The 19,539-nt window shown below is 48.0% G+C and overlaps 9 protein-coding genes across 14 annotated transcripts; 2 read left to right on the forward strand and 7 right to left on the reverse strand.

Moving 5' to 3' along the window:
• Positions 1 to 444: 444 nt before the first annotated feature.
• LOC6897174 (3-oxoacyl-[acyl-carrier-protein] synthase, mitochondrial) lies at positions 445 to 1,913 on the reverse strand. Its single transcript, XM_002137318.3, has one exon. It carries the CDS (start codon positions 1,856 to 1,858, stop codon positions 536 to 538), a length of 1,323 nt encoding a protein of 440 aa, XP_002137354.2. The 5' UTR covers positions 1,859 to 1,913; the 3' UTR covers positions 445 to 535.
• Positions 1,914 to 3,139: 1,226 nt separating this feature from the next.
• Positions 3,140 to 5,228, forward strand: LOC6897176 (methanethiol oxidase). Its single transcript, XM_002137320.5, has 6 exons — positions 3,140 to 3,286; positions 3,358 to 3,521; positions 3,581 to 4,050; positions 4,111 to 4,603; positions 4,658 to 4,783; positions 4,855 to 5,228. The coding sequence occupies exons 1-6, from the start codon at positions 3,274 to 3,276 to the stop codon at positions 5,047 to 5,049; spliced, it is 1,461 nt and encodes a 486-aa protein (XP_002137356.5). The 5' UTR covers positions 3,140 to 3,273; the 3' UTR covers positions 5,050 to 5,228.
• LOC4801397 (uncharacterized) lies at positions 5,190 to 6,791 on the reverse strand. Its single transcript, XM_015181742.2, has 5 exons — positions 6,558 to 6,791; positions 6,237 to 6,491; positions 5,854 to 6,186; positions 5,460 to 5,785; positions 5,190 to 5,402 (listed from the first exon to the last, which is right to left on the reverse strand). The coding sequence occupies exons 1-5, from the start codon at positions 6,714 to 6,716 to the stop codon at positions 5,309 to 5,311; spliced, it is 1,167 nt and encodes a 388-aa protein (XP_015037228.2). The 5' UTR covers positions 6,717 to 6,791; the 3' UTR covers positions 5,190 to 5,308.
• A 43-nt stretch (positions 6,792 to 6,834) lies between these two features.
• LOC13036370 (transmembrane protein 135-like) lies at positions 6,835 to 8,332 on the reverse strand. Of its 2 annotated transcripts, XM_015181744.2 has the most exons (5): positions 7,983 to 8,332; positions 7,804 to 7,927; positions 7,367 to 7,747; positions 6,999 to 7,315; positions 6,835 to 6,940 (listed from the first exon to the last, which is right to left on the reverse strand). In XM_015181744.2, exons 1-5 carry the CDS (start codon positions 8,285 to 8,287, stop codon positions 6,901 to 6,903), a joined length of 1,167 nt encoding a protein of 388 aa, XP_015037230.2. In that variant the 5' UTR covers positions 8,288 to 8,332; the 3' UTR covers positions 6,835 to 6,900. The 2 variants fall into 2 exon arrangements, with proteins under 2 accessions (XP_015037230.2, XP_003736493.3); XM_003736445.3 differs by having other exon boundaries at positions 6,999 to 7,747.
• Hsc70-2 (Heat shock protein 70 cognate 2) lies at positions 8,329 to 10,872 on the reverse strand. The gene is made up of 2 exons (XM_001358462.4): positions 10,434 to 10,872; positions 8,329 to 10,144 (listed from the first exon to the last, which is right to left on the reverse strand). The coding sequence occupies exons 1-2, from the start codon at positions 10,605 to 10,607 to the stop codon at positions 8,414 to 8,416; spliced, it is 1,905 nt and encodes a 634-aa protein (XP_001358499.2). The 5' UTR covers positions 10,608 to 10,872; the 3' UTR covers positions 8,329 to 8,413.
• Positions 10,873 to 11,430: 558 nt separating this feature from the next.
• Positions 11,431 to 11,829, reverse strand: LOC26533060 (small lysine-rich protein 1). The gene is made up of 2 exons (XM_015181745.2): positions 11,604 to 11,829; positions 11,431 to 11,550 (listed from the first exon to the last, which is right to left on the reverse strand). The coding sequence occupies exons 1-2, from the start codon at positions 11,808 to 11,810 to the stop codon at positions 11,482 to 11,484; spliced, it is 276 nt and encodes a 91-aa protein (XP_015037231.1). The 5' UTR covers positions 11,811 to 11,829; the 3' UTR covers positions 11,431 to 11,481.
• A 90-nt stretch (positions 11,830 to 11,919) lies between these two features.
• Positions 11,920 to 14,455, reverse strand: LOC4801400 (serine protease snake). Of its 2 annotated transcripts, XM_003736446.3 has the most exons (6): positions 14,268 to 14,455; positions 13,895 to 14,210; positions 13,462 to 13,571; positions 12,297 to 12,714; positions 12,101 to 12,233; positions 11,920 to 12,028 (listed from the first exon to the last, which is right to left on the reverse strand). In XM_003736446.3, the coding sequence occupies exons 1-6, from the start codon at positions 14,429 to 14,431 to the stop codon at positions 11,940 to 11,942; spliced, it is 1,230 nt and encodes a 409-aa protein (XP_003736494.3). In that variant the 5' UTR covers positions 14,432 to 14,455; the 3' UTR covers positions 11,920 to 11,939. The 2 variants fall into 2 exon arrangements, with proteins under 2 accessions (XP_003736494.3, XP_001358500.5); XM_001358463.5 differs by having other exon boundaries at positions 13,895 to 14,455.
• Positions 13,700 to 16,237, forward strand: snk (snake). Of its 4 annotated transcripts, none has more exons than XM_033385885.1 (5): positions 13,700 to 13,771; positions 14,618 to 14,767; positions 14,831 to 15,202; positions 15,264 to 15,513; positions 15,569 to 16,237. In XM_033385885.1, the coding sequence occupies exons 2-5, from the start codon at positions 14,689 to 14,691 to the stop codon at positions 16,152 to 16,154; spliced, it is 1,287 nt and encodes a 428-aa protein (XP_033241776.1). In that variant the 5' UTR covers positions 13,700 to 13,771; positions 14,618 to 14,688; the 3' UTR covers positions 16,155 to 16,237. The 4 variants fall into 4 exon arrangements, with proteins under 4 accessions (XP_033241776.1, XP_001358502.3, XP_015037232.2 ...); XM_001358465.4 differs by having other exon boundaries at positions 13,703 to 13,771; positions 14,548 to 14,767; XM_015181746.2 differs by lacking the exon at positions 13,700 to 13,771 and having other exon boundaries at positions 14,384 to 14,767; positions 15,264 to 15,509; positions 15,569 to 15,735.
• Positions 16,238 to 16,314: 77 nt separating this feature from the next.
• On the reverse strand, positions 16,315 to 17,960 carry LOC4801401 (serine protease snake). The gene is made up of 6 exons (XM_001358464.5): positions 17,550 to 17,960; positions 17,329 to 17,498; positions 17,123 to 17,265; positions 16,819 to 17,054; positions 16,601 to 16,758; positions 16,315 to 16,547 (listed from the first exon to the last, which is right to left on the reverse strand). Exons 1-6 carry the CDS (start codon positions 17,899 to 17,901, stop codon positions 16,374 to 16,376), a joined length of 1,233 nt encoding a protein of 410 aa, XP_001358501.4. The 5' UTR covers positions 17,902 to 17,960; the 3' UTR covers positions 16,315 to 16,373.
• Between the last annotated feature and the right edge of the window lie 1,579 nt (positions 17,961 to 19,539).

The raw sequence follows: 19,539 nt of genomic DNA on the forward strand, positions 1-19,539 counted from the left end.
CCGGAGACGTTGGATCGTGCTGCAACTAAAACAGCAAAAATACAGTCCCCGAAGCAGACATGACCACAGCTAAAGCAGCGCGAATGTTAAGCAGGCATACAAAAAACGATTTAGTTGTTTTTATTTCCGAATCGAACACACAGACACATTGGAAGCCAAGATCAGAAGAGAACAACTACAACTGAAACAGAAATAACAAACAAAAATAGAGACAAGCAACAGAAGCAAATCAAACAGAGCTATATACATAATTATATACCTATATATATATATTATATACAGATATACAGTATAACAGTACATACGCATGCGCATTGGATAATACAATACGCATATACATTTTTACAGAGCAGAGAGTCCGTTCGCGCCAAACGACGAAGACGGCTGATAGGGCGTGTGACAAGCAACCGAAAAGTTTTCCAAATAAAGTTTTAAAACTTAACATTTTTCCTAAAAATATGCAAACATTCAGGGTTTTTATTTCCGTGGTTAACAATATAAAACAACAATAATGTAACAATTGCACAGTCCCGCTCTACTCTTCGGAGTAGCTGGCAATGCATAGGGAGGCATTGGTGCCGCCAAAGCCAAAGGAATTCTTCAGAGCCACGCGCCTTCCCTGTCCCTGGGACCATTCGCAAGCTTTAGTCACCACATTCACACCCACATCCAGCTGCTCGATGTTTATGGAAGGCGGCAGGATATTCTCCGCGCAGGCGTGCACCACGAAGAGCGCCTCCAGGTTGCCAGATGAGCCCAGCAGGTGTCCGTGGGCTCCCTTTGTCGAGGATACTTGGACCTGGGGCGTGTGTTCGCCGAACACTCTTCTAACGGCATGCGATTCGATGCGATCACCAGTGGGCGTGGATGTGGCGTGGGCGTTCACGTAGCTGATCTCCTCAGGGCTGACACCGGCGTCCTTGAGGGCTCGTTGCATGGCCAGTGTGGCTCCAGACCCATCCTCGCTGGGGGACGTGATGTGGTGTGCATCGCCTGAGAGGCCATAGCCCAGCAACTCCGCCAGAATGGGGGCACCGCGGGCGCGTGCGTGCTCGAGTTCCTCCAGCAGCAGCACAGCTGCTCCTTCGCCCATCACAAAGCCATCACGCGCCTTGTCAAAAGGTCGCGAGGCCACGGCTGGGTTATCATTAAATGCGGTACTGAGGGCCCGTAATCTGCAGAAGCCAGCTATTGACAGTGGGTCAATACATGCCTCCCCGCTACCCGCCAGCATCACATCCGCATCGCCGCTGCGAATAAACCGCATGGCATCACCCAGGGCATGGGCTCCAGTGGCGCAAGCTGTTGAAACTGAGTGGTTGGGACCTCGTAGACCGTGCCGCATGCTGATGTGGCCGCATGCCATGCTGGGCAGCAGTCTTGGCACAAAGAAGGGACTGACTCGATTGTAGCCACGCTGCAGCTGGTTCCAGGTGCTGTAAACCTCCGCCAGATCGAACATTCCCATTCCGACACAGACACCGAAGCGCTCCCGCTGCTCCTCACTGAGCTCCTTCGGTTTGAGATTCCCCGAGGCCAGGGCTTCCTCAGCTGCCAGCACAGCCAGTTGTGTGGCAGGGCTCATCAGTTTGATGTCTGTTTTGCTCAGATGCGTTTCCAACTGCAAGTTTTCCCTTGAAATTTGTGCGGCAACCTGGCATGGCAATCCCTTGAACTCCGGCCCCAGTTTTGAGATTGCCGACTCGCCGGCCAACACCCGCCGCCACGAGTCCTGCGCATTGTTTCCCAACGGCGTTACGGCGCCGCTTCCAGTGATCACTACGCGTCGTCGTCCAGCCTGCGTGGAGGAATTTCGAGCCTGAGGAACAAAAAACTTGGAACTGCGTAACAACCGCATTTTGTGTTTGTTTTTTTTTTGTGTTTACACCATGTTTACATTTGCTCAATTTATTACATGGCAACTACACGGTAACTACACACTGCTACATAATGGAAGGAAAATGGGAGGGGTATGGACAACAAGGGAAACGGCGCAGAAAATACAACGCACGCAAGCTAAAATCCGCCCCTTTCGCCTAATATACCTTGAAGACAAAAAGCCGATTTTGCAGTCTATACCGTCAGATTTCCTAAATATACCGATAAAAAACGAACTTAGCCCATTTAAACCCGCGGAAAATAATGCTAATAATAATGGTTATTACTCTTGTAGGTCCATCATATACATTGCTTAAAAAAAGACCACGATACCTTTCACATAAAATGCGCTAAAATTCTTCAAGATTCAAAATTTTCGTGGTGTTGATTTAGATAATCGTTCTAATCGGTTTAGGATTACTAGCTAGTTAAGACTCTCAGTCCTTAACTCATACTATTATCAGGTTAATGACTCAATTTTCTATAATATTGGCTGGTTTTAAATACTCCCTTTTAATTGAGTGTTTCTAAAATAAGGTAACAGAAACCTGTTGCACCACATCGATACATCGACTGCATTTCTTCTATTTCAATCGGACGCCAATCAGAAACAACTGGACAGAGGGGCGGCTTAAAAGTTGTGATATTGTGGAAAGGAATTATGGGCGTAATTTTTTAACGCTCCACCTGATTCATGAATCTATAAAAATCACTATTAATAGGCATTATCGTTTGCAAGGGAGTTCTGAGTAGGTTGTGTTGCATCCAGGATAACTTCTCATGGAGGAGAAGCTCGTTGTTAATCAACAGTTTTGAATTCCTTGCCGCGCATACTCTTTTAATCAAAATAAAATAAATAAATAAATTAAAATTTTAGAATAAAAATACATTTATAATAGCTAAAAAAAATAAAGTTAAGCTCGCTGGGGGTTTATAGCGGTTCTTATCTAAATTGGCGGATTATTTTTTGTACTTGCATATGTATTGAATCTATTCCACTTGAACACTGAATGAGTCTTATCTGTACATATGTACATATATATGTACAGTCCAACTTCCATATAGCGAATCCAAAGGGGCACTCGTTATACGAAAAATTCGTAATATAGAATTCATTTTTGCAGAATATAGCATAGCATTGTTTGGGAAATAATTTCGTTATATAGAAAACTTCGTTGTACAGAAGTTCGCAATAGAGAAGATCGACTGTATAATATGTATTAAACTGAGCTAACAACTTGTTGTGATACGATTGCTGGGCGTATAACAAATGTATATATACCGGTTCTATACTTGAAAGAGAGCATCACGTATAAAAGTCTCGCTCAACAGCAGACAATACTCATTTTCGTTTCGCTGTTCTTTGGTTCCAATCCACAACAAACTTGCCGAGAAATGTCTAAGAATTGTACGAAATACCGCAGTACAGAATTAATAAAAGCGGAGAATAATGTTTATAATCGAATTGTTTTTCTGCAGCATGCTGTCGCGGACCCGGTTACGCAACGCCGTTAGATGCCATGAAGAGCGGCCCCCGAGAGAAGCTCCTCTACACGGTGACGGTGCAGCCCAACTTGGACGAGCCCCACGGCGACTACCTGTCAACAATCGACGTGGACCCCGAGAGCCCCACCTACTGCCAAGTAAGATAATTAACAGTCTTGGCTCGCACTCAGCTTTATTAGATGATGTTGATCCATAGGTAATTCACCGCACGTTTACGAATCGGAAAGGGGACGAGCTGCACCACTCTGGGTGGAATGCTTGCTCGAGTTGCTTCTATGTGGACGAGAACGCAAAAACCATTCCGAAGAGGGACAGATTGGTGTTGCCGGCCCTGAACTCGGACTTTGTCTACATACTCGACGTGGTCAAGGATCCGCGGAAGCCCGAAATCATAAAGACTATCGATGGCGACGTGCTAAAGAGCCACAACGTAACGGGACCCCATACGACGCACTGCCTGGCCAATGGCAATATTATGATATCTGTGATGGGCGACGCAGAGGGAAACGCCAAGGGTGATTTCATCCTGTTCGATTCGGACTTCAATTGCATTGGAACCTGGACTAAGGGGGAAGAGAAGGCCTTGTGTGGATATGATTTCTGGTATCAGCCCTATTTTGATGTAATGGTTGCGTCGGAATGGGGAGCTCCCAATAAATTTCGACGGTTAGTATTATTTGAAAGGGGTCTAAGGTTTATTAATTATTATTTGTATACCCTTTGCAGTGGCTGGCAGATGAAAGATCTTGAAGACATGACTCAGTATGGTTGCAGGCTCAACTTTTACAAATGGTCCACGCAAACCTTGTACCAAACCATTGATTTGGGTACGGATGGCATTACGCCCTTGGAGATTCGCTTCCTGCATGACCCGAAACGGGCCGAAGGGTTCGTCGGATGTGCCTTGAACGCCAAGGTCTTCTACTTCAAGAAGAAGCCCGACTCCGATGAGTTTGAGGCCAAAAAAGTAATTGACATTCCGGGAAAGCTCGTGGACACTGGAAACGGAACTGCAGAGGACATGGGTGGCATGATTTCAGATATTATTATTTCCCTGGACGACAGATTCCTCTACGTCAACTGTTGGATGCACGGCGATGTCCGGCAGTACGACATCAGCGACCCGGAGCACCCAAAGCTGACGGGCCAGCTATTCCTAGGAGGTGCCATATGCAGCGACCTAACCAACGTCGTTGTAAAGGAGGATAAAGAATTGACAGTGAGTGTTAAATGAAAGAATACACTTGAGTTGGTTCTTAATTGCATCGCACAGGAGAGACCACCAGCACGCTATGTCAAAGGCCGCCGCCTGGAAGGTGGCCCGCAAATGATGCAGCTCTCCCTGGACGGAAAGCGTTTGTATGTCTCATCATCTCTATACTCCCCCTGGGACAAGCAGGTGAGCTGCCATCAATAGGATTAGGCCGTATACGAGGACATTTTATGAAAACAATCCCTTATTCATTTCAGTTTTATCCCAAGATGGTGTCCAAGGGTGGTCATGTTTGCCTAATTGATGTGGATACTGTGAATGGTGGCATCTCGTTGAATGAGGACTTCTTCGTGGACTTTGCAAACGAGCCCTATGGTCCTGGGCTGCCCCATGAAATGCGTTATCCCGGTGGGGACTGCACTTCGGATATTTGGCTGGCTAACGATGAATAAATCATAATATCTCGTGCCATTTATCTCCAAGACAAGGCTTTTAACAGATAATTCATATTTAATTATAATTAATGTTTGGAGATATCTCATTCTCATCTTCATTCACATAACTGGAGACATCGCCGGCGTATCGCTTTTTCTTCAAAATAAAATCCAAAAGCAAGTTTTGGGTTAATGTATGCGTATAGTTTATAACAAAAGACGACGTTTATCTGGTTTTCTAATCGGTCTCATAACTTTGATGCTATGTTGGTCTATGCTAAAACCAAAATGATGTTCTTGGAGACCTGTTGACTGCCGTTAGTATGACATTTTCGTTGGGTAGCTTCATCAGGTTCAGCAAACGCTGGCCACTGCAATAACCGAGGTCTACACAGGGAATGCAACAGGGAATATTGTAATTTACTTACTTGTGGTCGCAGGTACAGTCAATGAAGTCCCTGGCCAGCCCGTTGAGGATATCTTCGTGGAAAAAGAAGGTGTGCACCAAATAAGCCAGACTGCACGGTATCAACAGCTTGGCCCAGGGTATCTTCTGCAGGAAGGCCAGTAGCTTTTCTTTGCCAGGGTCCCGTGTGCAGACCTGCTGCCAGATCACCTGGCTGGCTGTGACCATGGCAAAGGTCATTAAGGTCGTGCGATTGAGCAGGGCAAAGGATACACCGCTGACAAAAGCGGCCACAGCATTCGCCTGCCTCCGCTTCAGCCTCATTCTCAGTAATAACCATTGCATCAACTGGAATAAAAACGAAAACACATGGCATGTCTACTCGTACTTTAGATGGGGGGAATAAGGAAACATACTTGAAACAGGCCCATGTAGCCAACCAGGAATCGAGTTGTATCCAGTCGCAGACGCATGAGGTTTCGGCGCATAATGGCGTGCCCCAAGTCTAGTGCTAAACCAATTCCCAGATAAGTTCCAAACTGGGTTAGACTCTGCCGGAGGCGCTTGCCCGCTGACCATTTGGGGTAGTCCACAGGTAAGGGCGTTGGCTTGATGAACCAGAAACCCGAATACTTTTGCGCTTGCTGATAGTGCAAGACCACTAGGGAGCTCAGCATGAATACCATCGTCTGGCCCCAACGCGAATGCACCAGACCAAGGTCCCACTGCCGTAGCAGGCTCTCCAAGGCCTGCAACATCATTAGACTCATTTGGGACTCTTTCCAGCCACTGCACTCACCGCATGTGTAATGCCAGTCGAAAAGTACAGCAGAACCTGCGGTGGCATCCACCAGCTGAGCTGAGAGGCCAGCCAGCACGACAGGTAGGGGGTGTAGATGAACACGAAGCGCCCTTTGAGACGCCGGGCCACGCACATGAAGTAAAACGTGAAGGCATTGATGCAGGAGGCGAAGCTGACGGACTGCAAATAGTTCTTCACTATAGCCAGGATCGTTCCTTTGGATACCTTGCGCCACTTCAGGACCAGAGGCAGCTGCAAGGAATAGAGAATGCCGAATGTTTATCTCGGGATTTACTGCCTAATGAAACACTAGCAGACCAGCAGCAAGGGGGAGTAATATTTGGCACTGGACACATGATTGCGGTAGATATTCCAAAGCAGGGCATGGGTGCAGCTCTGTCCTGGACGGCTGTGCAGGACGCAACAATGCAGGCGATTCAAGGGCCTCTCCAGCAGCTTGCTCGGGGCGACGGCCATATCGCGGCGATCGCGGTGACTTCCCGGGACGGACTGTCTGGGTACACCCCATCCCCATGCGAAGCCCCGGCCGAGTGGCCGCTGAAAGCTCGCCAGTCGGATTGGTTCAAGTCGGATGTTAATATGCAAAACATTGGAAAAGTGTATTTGAACGGAACGCACATAAAACAATAGTCTAATCGATTCAACACAGGCGGGCTAGGCGCTTTCTGATGTTTAATGCGCTGTGGAAGAAGGGAACGAAACTGTAATTTGAGCAGCCGATAAATCCATTCGACTTACTAGTTGGCTGTAGTACTGTCGATGATGACGCCGGACAGTCCGCTCACACTCTGCGACTGCAGTACGTAGTTGTGAATGAGGTAGGCCAGAGCGACGGGGAACGCCAGATCTCCGTAGCCGTAGCCCTGACGCTTCTTTGAGTCCTTCTTCGATCCTTGGTGTCTTGCCCACAGTGTGCGAATGGCCTCTAGCAGGGCGTAACTTAAAATGGTCGGTTTCGGGTAGAGGAGGTAGCTGAGGCCCCCAAGAAAGCCAGCCCATAGATGCCTGGCCGAGTCCTTGACCACTGGCCCGTGTCGTAGATAGCAGAGAACGGCCTGAAAATATTGATCTCTTGATTTGAATGCATCGAAATGTGTGTTCTTTACCCTGTAGATGCCCACGTAGCAGCCCAGCCAGGCCGTTGACTGGAGACTAAGATGCCTCAAACGCCACTCGCCTGCCTTCGTGCAGCTGATAGTGGCCCTGAAGAGATCCAAAGCGAGTCCAATCATTAGATAGTTGCGTATGCCACGCACTACGTAAAGACGGCAATCGAGTTCAGGGTGTGTGCACCCCTTTCCATGAAGAGCATCCACAGTCGGTGCAGCGTCAGGCGTTAGAAACCAAAAGCCACTATGCCCCCAGCGTCTCTGTTTGCCCTCCAGGATGACGGCGCTGCAGCACATGAAGATCAGAGCTTGCAGCGGCAGGGAACGCGTTACGGCTCTGGCCAACGGATTGGAATGAAGCAGAAGACTCTCAATGAGCTGCAAGAGGGTGAGTGCCCTTGAATGAATTATGACCAACTCCATCTACTACTCACTGACTGAAATATGGCCGTGTGCTGGAGGTGCCTCACGCGTCTGGGGAAGCAAGCGCAGATGCTGCCCCCAATGGCAGCCGGAATGAACAGCAACGTGTACAGGTGGAACTTTCCCAGCAGGTTGCTGCAAACAGCAATGTCAAGGGTTATCAGTCATCGAACATGCCCCGCGTACGTACCGTAGGCTGCACATGGAGATCGATATGAGGCTGGCATTCGCCACGCCGCCGAGTACCAGTTGGGCATAGTACCACAACGAATCCAGCAGCAGGTTTAACGACAACCAAGCACCTCCCGAACCTCCCGAAGGGATACTGTGCTTCCCCAAATGCAGCAAGACCACTGGCAGATAATACTTCGAGTTGGACCAGGCAAAGCGCCAGACATTTTCGAGTGCCGCCCACTGGCAACTACGCGGATGGAGCAGCTCTTGGCAGCTGCGCCAGCGAATGGTCTCCTCCAACGACTTGCTCAGCGCAGCCATGGAAACACACGACTGGAGGAGAGTCGGTGCAAACGCCACTTGGCTGCCTAAAGAATGCTAATTTATTTCCGAATACTCGTATATAATGAATAATATAGTTTGAATTGCAGAATTCGTTTGCGGCGTTTAGTCAACCTCTTCCACGGTGGGTCCGGTGCCATTGCCAGTCTGCTGTTTGCCTTTCTGACCGGCACCGCCATGTAGCTTGGTCATAATGGGACTGCACACGCGTTGGGAGTCCTTTAGGTGGTGCTCGTACTCTTCCTTCTCGGCCAGCGTGTTCTTGTCCAGCCAGGCCGTCTCGGAGGAGCACTTGTCGCGCACCGTGGTGCGATCGGCATCGGAGAGGACCCCAGAGGCCGCCTCCTCAACCGCCTGCTTGCATCCGTAGAGGTATCCCTCAAGAGTGTTGCGGGCCAGCACCCGTTCGCGCTGCTTCTCGTCCTCGTCCTTGTACTTCTCGGCATCGGAGAGCATGCGGTCGATTTCGGCCTTGGACAGACGACCCTTGTCGTTGGTGATAGTGATCTTCTCGGACTTGCCGGAGCTTTGGTCCTTGGCGGCGACATTCAGAATGCCATCGGCGTTCAGGTCAAAGGTCACTTCAATCTGGGGCACGCCACGTGGAGCCGGCGGAATGCCGGTCAGGTTGAAGGTGCCCAAGAGATTGTTGTCCTTGGTCATGGCACGCTCGCCCTCGAACACCTGGATGGTCACGGCGTTCTGGTTGTCGCTGTAGGTGGTGAAGGTCTGCTGCTGCTTGCAGGGAATCCGGGCGTTACGCTCCACCAGCTTGGTCATCACTCCGCCGGCCGTCTCGATGCCGAGGGAGAGTGGAGCCACGTCCACCAGAAGCAGATCCTGGATCTTGGAGCTGCCGACACCCGTCAGGATGGCAGCCTGCACTGCGGCGCCATAGGCCACGGCCTCGTCGGGATTGATGGACAAGTTCAACTGCTTGCCTCCAAATAGGTCCTGCAGGAGGCGCTGTATCTTGGGAATACGCGTGGAGCCGCCCACCAGGACCACATCGTGGATGGACTTCTTGTCCATCTTGGCATCGCTGAGCGCACGCTCCACTGGCTGCATGGTCGAGCGGAACAGGTCCATGTTCAGCTCCTCGAAGCGGGCACGCGAAATCTTCGAATAGAAGTCAATGCCCTCGTGCAAGGCATCAATCTCCAAGGAGGCCTCCGTGCTGGAGGACAGCGTGCGCTTGGCCCGCTCGCAGGCAGTGCGCAGGCGGCGAAGGGCCCGCACATTGCCCTTGATGTCGGCCTTGTACTTGCGCTTGAACTCCTCCATGAAGTGGTTGACCAGACGGTTGTCGAAGTCCTCGCCGCCCAGATGGGTGTCGCCGGCCGTGGCCTTGACCTCAAACAGCGACCCCTCGTCGATGGTCAGAATGGACACGTCGAAGGTGCCGCCGCCCAAATCGAATATCAGAACGTTGCGTTCGCCCTTCAGATTCTTGTCCAGACCGTACGCCAAGGCAGCGGCCGTGGGCTCGTTGATTATTCTGAGCACGTTGAGACCGGCAATAGAGCCGGCATCCTTGGTCGCCTGCCGCTGGCTGTCGTTGAAGTAGGCCGGCACTGTGATGACGGCATCCTTCACCTTGCCACCCAGATACAGCTCGGCAATCTCTCGCATCTTGGTCAGGACCATCGAGCTGATCTCCTCGGGGGCAAAGCGCTTGCGCTCGCCCTTGAACTCGATCTCAATTTTGGGCTTGCCCCCGTCGTTAACGACTTTGAAGGGCCAGTGCTTGAGGTCCTCCTGGATCTTCTTGTCGTCGAACTTGCGGCCAATCAGGCGTTTCGCATCGAAGACCGTATTCTTGGCGTTCATGGCAACCTGCGGAGGGTGGGAACGGGTGTGGAAACGGGATTAGCGCATTCGCTATTTATATACGGCCACTATTTGGCCAAGTGTCGGCAGGCGCCCAGCCACCCACACATGACGCTGATGCTGCTCTCATATTTATTTGTGTACAGTTCCAATTAAATCGCTCAAATCGGATCACATCATCATCTCCATCGCTGCAGCGGGCATCTATGTTCGTATATCTGACCATATCGGCGCACGCTCATATTTGGACAATCATAATTGGCCCCCATTTGGTGGTGGCCTGACCCTGACTCACCTGGTTCTTGGCCGCATCGCCAATCAGGCGCTCCGTGTCGTTGAATGCCACATAGGAGGGGGTCGTCCGGTTGCCCTGGTCGTTGGCTATGATCTCCACCTTGCTGTTCTGCCACACTCCCACGCAGGAGTAGGTGGTTCCCAAATCGATTCCGATTGCCGGTATCTTGGCCATTCTGACGCGATCTTGTACGAGTATATGTATCTACCGATTGTTCCAAACTGTTCTCAAAGATTCGGCGGCACTTGCTGCTGCGTCTGCTGTTTTCGATCAACTAAAGGCGTGCGTTCGTTGCGTCGATTTTTATGGTGCAGCAAATTCTACAAAACGAGCCGAATTTTGTTTTCTTATTTTTTCACACGATAATTTCAAAATGTGTGTTGTTTCGTGTTTTTGGAGATTCTGACGTTTGTTCTAGACGTGTTTGTTGCTCTCATTGGTGCTGACGTTTAGCTTAAGGCAGACTGCGATTTTTTTGGGAAATGGTTTTGATCGATGACTGCCTCGATTTGGTTTCGTGTATATAAATGTGTATAAATAAAAGCAATGTAGAGTAATATGCTCCGAATAGTTTTAGATCTATCATCTTTACCTCTTTCACAAAAATGATTAGGACCAAATGGAACGTAGTCTTTAGATATAGATGCCTATACGATTTGACGAGGATATAGCCTTTAAAATACTTGAACTTGACTTTTTAGAATGGATGAACTCCAAAATATTGATATGTATTACATACAATAATTTGCATTAAAGAGATGACATGAGCTGGAACCCCTCCCCCATCATATGAAATTCTTCAGCAACACAACAGAGTTCAGGAAAAATTTAAACGCACTCCTTAATACATACATTATTTATTAAAATGTATAATTCTTTAAAAAAAAGTTTATTTTATTCTTTCGAATTGATGAATTCAATTCCCACTAAAAATATACGATTATGTTTGCTTTCTCAAATTGTATAATCTTATTTAAAATAAACAACATCAATTTTATATGTTGCTCTCATGCATGAATTTCATCAGAAAATTTTCCGACACCTGTTCTCAGCGCTTTCCCTTCTTTTTCTTCTTTTGGCCATCGGGCCAGGCGAAGCCCCGTGATTTGAGCACATCCTGAAACATTCATCTGATGACTACACCGAATCACAGGCATAACAATGGCTCACCTGGACATTATGGCACACGTAGTAGGCGTTCTCCATGGCAGCATCGTTGAAGATATCGCAGCCGATGGACTTGCCCACGCCTCCTTTTTTCTTACCGCCGCCTCCGCCACCGCCGTCCTTCTTCTTCTTTTCATCTCCCTCACCACTGCCAGCATTACTGGATGTGGAATCCTTGCTATTCCGCTTCTTCTTACTCTTGCCGACCATGTTCAATGTCTCGGATAATAAAATGCAAAATATTTAAGGATTTATTATTGATTTAATAACTATTTCCCTCGTTGCGATGCCTAGCAACTGTAACCAGTTGAAGCTGAGTATAAAAATAACAGAAGTAAGCTAATTCTGATTGGAGAACTCGTTGTAATAGTTCGGCCACACAATGGACGCTATCCAATCAATGTAGGACGAGACTCGGGTGTAAACACCTGCATATGTAAAAGGGAAAAAGTTCATAAAAATTACAGATAACATTTCACAATTAAAATATGTTTAATTACCTGGAAACTCGCTGCGGCAGTAGGTGCCATAGGAAGTGATACCGACCAGATAGTAGCGGAAATGCCTACCGCTCCGGTTACGACGACGACGACGGCGCTCCAAGTTCAACTGCAATGGACCGCCAGAATCCCCCTGTAAAATATAAATGGGTTAATTAATCAGTACAAAAAAACAAAGCTTTTGGACACCACTCACCTGACAGGTATCGCGATTCTTCTCGTAGTCGTGGGCGCATATCTGACTACTCAATATACCTTCTGGAGCACTCTCGTCGGGTGGCAGAGTGCTATTACATTTTTCCAGCGGCACCACGGATAGGTCGAGTTCCGTCAGGATGTTGGTTTGAGCCTGGGCAAATCCTGTCGAGCCGTAGCCCATCGAGTGCAGTTTGTTGTAGGGGATCTCGTGTCTCGCCCACAATCGTACGGGCTTTACAAACCACGTGTACTCCACAGGTCGGTTCAACTGTATCAGTCCTATGTCATGGTAATAGAACGTGGTGTTGTACAGTGGATAAAGGTAAATCTGTGCCACACGGCGTCTTTGCGGCGCCACATCGTTTTCCCATTCCTTGAGCTTGATGTCTCCGATTTTGACCACATCGGGAGCGGTGCTAGGCCAAAATAAAAATAGGGAACAAATAAATTACGTGACTTTATTATGTGAAGGAAATGTCCCATTTGTTTGGAGTATTTTTGTTAGTTTTGTTTGGTGCACACGGAGAAAAAAGTCTTGAATTGTTACTATTTACGATTGTATTGAAAAATGTGAATCAATAGATTTGAGATTGGAAATTTTAATTGGAAATTTTTCCCTTAATTTTTTATACTAATATGCAAATATTTTATTTATATATATTTTATATTAACTAAATATATAACTTAATAACTAAATATTTTCATATTTAATGAAATATAAATTATTCCTAAAAATGTATTTATTTTTTTAAAGTGATTTATATTAAGATCAAATATTAAAAAGACTTTTTAATATATTTATGTTTAAATCAAAGTGAATTCTATTAATTTCCGGATTTTTCTATTTTAAAACTGAATATTTATATGCAATATTAGTGTGTTTCTTTTTACGATGCCTATTTTCTCTGAGTGTATACCCACTTCAACAAATTTTAAATTGATTTATATATATAGTGGTATAGAGTACGATCCTATAAAGTACTAGTACGTTTTCCGGCTGGGACTTCCCTTTAAATCAATTGAATTTGCGCATGCAGCTAAGTTTTCCAAGAACAAATAAGCTCTGGTATTTCTGTGCGATAATAGGGCATCAAAGCTCACACATACACAACACATACATACGTACAAGATTTGTTCTCGGAGAAAAGAAATGGAAAGCTTACCCATGTGTGGTTAAGCAGTGAGCGGCCGTAAGCACAAAATACTCACTGATCAAACTGCCGCCGCATTTGTAATCAATTTCGTGGTTCTCATTGCGGAATCCCAGAGCGGCCTGCATGCCAAGATCGGCGTGGTGGAAGAGCCAGAGAGATGAAATGAGAGGAGATGAGAGAGATGAGCATGGCCTAATAACTGTTATTAAATCGTAGGGCATCGATCTTGCCAATAGGTGCGACGCGTCAAACTGTTTTAGTTGTCTCTTTCTCTTTGCTTTGCACGGTTCACAGTGGACGGTGGACGGACGGTCGTATGGTACATTGGCGTGTGGCGTTTTCCATAGTCGGGTCCGGTTTTATGTGATTTTTGTTGGGAGTGGAGTGCTGCCTTAATTTTACATATGTACTAACTACTTGTATGCCCCGTCTGTGTACTGACCATGTGTGGGTACTGGCCGGGTGCGACAATTGACCTGCCGTTGAAGTCATCCTGCAAGTCCTCCATTTCGGCCGTCTTGTTGTAGTTTTGGGCATCCACTTTTTGTTCCGTGTTCAGGAAGATGTTGTGAAAGTTTCGATGGTGATCTGGGTGAGGTCGGTGGGGAGCGTGCCAATACTTGTTCCCACCACCACCGCCATCACCACGCGGAGGTTGTCGCGGCCGTGGCCCTCCAGGACATCCAGGCGGGGGCCCGGGCGGTGGAGGTCCCGGCGGGGGCGGACCGGGCGGCGGGGCACCACAGGGCGGTGGCGGTCTATAATAGGCGTTAAAGTAACCCGGCGGCCATTGATTGTTGTAACCGTAGTCCCACCTGTTTTGCTCGGGCTGTGTATCGGTGCCGAAACCCCACTGGGCCTGGCTACCGCCGTTGTCCCAGTACTGTCCATTGACACCAACTCCACCAACGCACAAAACCAAACAAATCAGGCAGAAGAGCCATTGCAGACTGGGAGAGCTGGGCCGCAGCTTCTCCATCGCACGTCTCACCCGCTTGACCGACCGAATACAACTGTTGCGACTGAGACTCGAGCGCCGGGGTCTTTCACGAGGAAAGATACACAGTTCAAGCAAAACGTTTTATTGATATTCAGCCGAATTTCTAATTGAGCGCCCGCATTAATTAACAAAAACCAAACATACATTAAACAAAAATCCACACAGACACACAAGGGTTTGTTTTGGCATAGGCTGTCGATTCTGTGCTGTGGGATGTGTTCACAAATGCCAGTAGAATGACGGTGCTCTGGCCCCCAATCATCCATCTCCAGCTGACCTGCCTGCTGCTCCTCTCGCTGTCGCGTCGTCTGGAAGGTACGTGGGGTAGTTTGGAGCAGAAATCTTTGCCCTTATTCTCGTCTCATCTCATTCTTTCAGCGCTTGATGCAATTGAGATCATCAACTACCAGACCACCAAGTACACTCGACTCGGCGATCCTTGGACGCAGCAGGAAGGAGCGCCGGCAGCGGCGTCAGGCGAGGAAAGGGAGGAAAGCTATTTGAAATTCGATGACGATGCTGAAGTGATGCCACCCGCCTCCGAAGTGCTGCACGAAGGAGCCTTCTGTCGGCGCAGCTTTGACGGACGCAGTGGCTACTGCATCCTGGCCTACCAGTGCCTGCATGTGATACGGGAGTATCGGGTGCACGGCACCCGCATTGACATTTGCACCCATCGGAGCAACGTGCCGGTTATCTGCTGCCCCCTGGCCGACAAGCATATCCTGGCCCAGCGCATCAGTGCAACAAGTGAGTGGACGCAGCTCCTGAGCCCACACACTGCAGCTCTATTATCAGCGATCTCCCCCAGAATGCCAGGAGTACAACTCTGCCACTAGGCGCCTGCAGCTGGCCGATGCCGGCAGAACATTCTCCGGGAAACAGTGCGTGCCCAGCGTGCCTCTGATAGTGGGTGGCACACCCACGCGACACGGCCTCTTTCCACACATGACCGCCTTGGGTTGGACGCAAGGCAGCGGCGATATCAAATGGGGCTGCGGCGGCACGCTGGTCAGCGAGCTCTACGTCCTGACGGCCGCCCACTGTGCCACCTCGGGTAGGTAAGTGGCGAATTCCTGCTCGGTCACAACTATATCGGATACTTCTTCTTTCCAGCAAGCCCCCGGACATGGTTCGCCTAGGTGTTCAGCAGCTGAATGTGACCAGTGCGGCGCAGCAGGACATCAAGATCCTAATCATCATCTTGCATCCGAAGTATCGATCCTCCTCCTACTACCACGACATTGCCCTGCTAAAGCTAACCAAGCGGGCCCAGCTTTCGGATCAGGTGCGTCCCGCGTGCCTCTGGCAAGTGCCGGAGCTGCAGATCAAAAGCGTCGTGGCCGCTGGCTGGGGGCGCACCGAGTTTCTCGGGGCCAAGTCAAATGCCCTGCGACAGGTGAACCTGGATCTGATACCGCAGCAGCGATGCAAGCAGATGTATCGCAAGGAGCGAAGGCTGCCACGCGGCATCATCGATGCCCAGTTCTGTGCCGGCTATCTGCCAGGTGGCAGGGACACGTGCCAGGGTGACTCCGGCGGACCTCTGCACGCTGTTCTTCCGGAATACAATTGCGTGGCCTTTGTCGTCGGCATCACGTCCTTTGGCAAGTTCTGTGCGGCACCAAATGCTCCGGGCGTTTACACCAGGATATACAGCTACCTCGACTGGATAGAGAAGATTGCGTTTAAGCAGCGCTAAACCTAGACAACCTAGCTTTACTTTACAATGTTTTACAAATAGATCCACAGATTATGTTCGATATTCTTTGAAAAGCTTAGATGTTTAAACTTTTTAGGGATATCAAATGTCCCCTTTACTGATTAATTAAAAACAATCAATTTTAAGTTAAGAATAATATTGAATGGAAAACCAATAAAATGATTCATTAAATCAATGTACAATATGTGTGGGAATCACTCAAGGCCAAACAAGTTGCTCTATCCAGCGGAGATAGTGGACAATGCGCACATAAATTCCAGGCTCCCCGGTGGCACAGGCGCCCCCAAAGGAGGTGAGACCCACCACGTAGGGTACTCTTTGATGCCGGTGTCCCATGTGCTGGAGGAGCAGAAGGGGACCGCCCGAATCGCCCTGCAGATTGAAGCTTGAATATTGGTATGGATAGAGGGCAACTCTATACTAACCTGGCAGGTGTCCATGCGGCCAGAGGAATCGCCGGCGCAGAACTGCCCCGGCCCGAGGCCATTGCTCAACTTGTCAGAATTTGGGAAGTACTGCTGGCACCTTGGATTGTCCAGGGGATACAGAAGCACCTGCAGCAGCTCATTGGAGTGGGGCCCAGCTAGCGAATTTTATATTTTTGTATAGTTTTCCATGTTTGGAATTTCAACAAGGCACTAACCAAACTTCGTCTGTCCGTACCCTAGGGCTGTCAGGGGTCGTTCTGGGATAGATTCCTGGGTCCACAGACAGGCCACCGGATGGTGAACACTCCTCGCCAGCTCGATCACAGCCAGATCGTTGCTGAGGGTCTCCTCATCGTAGTGGGGATGCCGTGTGATATGCTTGATTTCAAGTTTTTGGCCGCGGGTGTCGTTCAAGTCAACGCCACCAATCAACGCCACTGCCGGGGATTCCCTGTTCGTTCAAGAGACTCATTAGCATTTCAGGTGCTGTGTCGCGTATCTACTGATGCTGCTGCTCACCCGCCAACGTTCGCACAGTGTCCGGCGGTTAGGGCGTATCTGCGCGAAATTAATACACAGCCACAGTTGAACACATATCGGGATAGACCCCAGGTGTGGGAATTGTCACTTCCGTGCCGCAAAGAACGCCAGCCGAGGGCACACTGAAAGAATACATACATTTCATTCGATAGATATATTTTCTATGGAGTATTTTCTTCGGTTACCATGTAGGGATGCTCGTGTTCCTGGGTGAGTCTGCCGCCCACTACTTGATTTTCGGTGCGATTGAGGCGCTCAATAATGGGCTCCACCACTTCCTGTGGCTCAGGATCAGCAGACGTATCGCGACGGCGTCTACGCTTGTGTCTGCCCCTCTGATAGGCTTTCGAGCAAGCTGTCGGATGGGATGGTTAAATCTGTTTCGGGACACATTCGACACACACACCTTGCTCACTCTTTGATTGGATTGTTTCCGCTAACACGTATCCGCCGTGGGGACAACACACAAGCAGTTCCTGTCCGGACGATGGACAGTATAGCGGAGTCACTTGATGGCCAGAGCGCACTGCACTGATGCAGTCTCTATATCTCACACAACGTCCCACCAAGGGACGATCGTGCGCATAGCAGTTACCGTACATGTCGAACGAAACGTAGGACGGGACCACTCCGGTCCAGGCTGTGTGAGCACGTTGTCCGTGTCCGTGTCCATGTCCAGAGTGCCGGCCATGTCCCGATACTATAGTCAGTATTAAAGTCGCAACGAATGTGAGCATCTGGGAATATCTCGATTGCATAGCTGCTGCTTGTCCACGCGCTCAGCCGTCCAGATTCCGAATGAAAGATGCTCGCCAAGTGAGCGCTAAAAACCCGTCTTTCATTCTGTCTATTCACGCAAGTGGAAAAATATAATTTGCGAGGGTGTTGTATGTAGTCATTTCATTTTGACCAGTCTCTCCGTATCCTATCATATCACAAAGTTTATAATATTTCTTCGATGTTCATAGCGAACGGATTTAAGTATTTACATCGATCTGACCATCTGATCTAAATCATCCGAAGCAGGTACTAGACTCGATTTATATAAGACCAATAGGCATCGAGAAAAAAGTAAAATGTCAAAATTCAAGCAGAGACCGAAGCGCTTGGTGCATGTTCTTCTCTCTCTCATTAAAAATGGCGTCAAAGCACTCTCAGTAGTGCTGAGCGTAAAATAAGTTCCGAAGGAGTATTAGCGGAACACCTTGTGTATTTTGAATCAGTTCTATGCTGAGATCTCTCTCCGCAAAGTTTGCATACCGATCTCGTTTCCTGAACATTTATCTGGCCGGTTGTTTGCTTCATTTGTACTTTAGACAAAAAAAGTTGCCAAAACATTACCGACATATTACGAGTACTTTGCGGGTGTGCAAATGTCTGTTGAAAAAATAAAACAATTAAAACAATTAATTAATGAAACCAACATGTGCCTATAAATCAATTTAATTGTATATTTCGAGAAAATTAACTTTATTTCACTATTCGATGTGGGTAGGAAGAACGTGCATAGGTGATTTTTATAAATCAACATTCAAATCAAAAGGAAGGTCAAACTATACATAGTAACGTGCAATTAAAGATCAAATCAAGTTGATTGTGTCCAATTAGCCACCCTTTAAAGTCTTTTTATTATATTGTATATAGTGAATCATTTTTTATGGTTATATTTGTACACATACTCGTATGTATATTATATTTAAATTTATTAGCAGTCTGATTTTGTATTCGCTTCCCTTTCGTAACTGATGGTTTCATAACAGCCAGACTAAATAGTAGATTCAAGGAAGCCAGCTTTAATTTTAGATACAAAGCAGGAATCCCTCCTGCTTGTTTTCCCGTTCTGTAGGCACTGGGAACGTGTTAACTGCAGGAGTTGCCACAACAAATGTGGCAGTACCGTACCTATCTGTTGGGGCATGAGAACTGGAGATGCGGATACTTAGTTTGCTGAATAGTGCTGCTGCACTATTGCCGCCTGCAATAGATAAAACCCATCCAAGCGATGCATGTCCATAGGAAATGTCAGCTTTTAATGCACCATCCATCCCAAAGGTATGCAACATCTGAGTGACTTGAAGAATTGGGAATCGTAGGGTCATTAGAGACAATTGTATGATTTTTAGATAAGGATCGGATAGGATTTGTATAGGTTAAAATATAGTTTTGGATATAGTGAAGTTACGAAAGGAAAAAATGCAAGTTTCACTGAGATTTTTTTCCACTAATCGGGCTGATCTGGTCTTAACCATATGTTCATATAATAGATTACTTAAGATGTGACACACGGGCCTATGCTACCCTGCCCATTGACAACCATTCGGATTTGCATACTCCACGATGTAGAGGCGATTGGAGAGATCAAGCAGACAATATCAGTTAGGCCTCCATTACTATAT

This window comes from Drosophila pseudoobscura, chromosome 2 (genome assembly GCF_009870125.1).
Source record: "Drosophila pseudoobscura strain MV-25-SWS-2005 chromosome 2, UCI_Dpse_MV25, whole genome shotgun sequence".
NCBI classification, from domain to species: Eukaryota; Metazoa; Arthropoda; class Insecta; order Diptera; family Drosophilidae; genus Drosophila; species Drosophila pseudoobscura.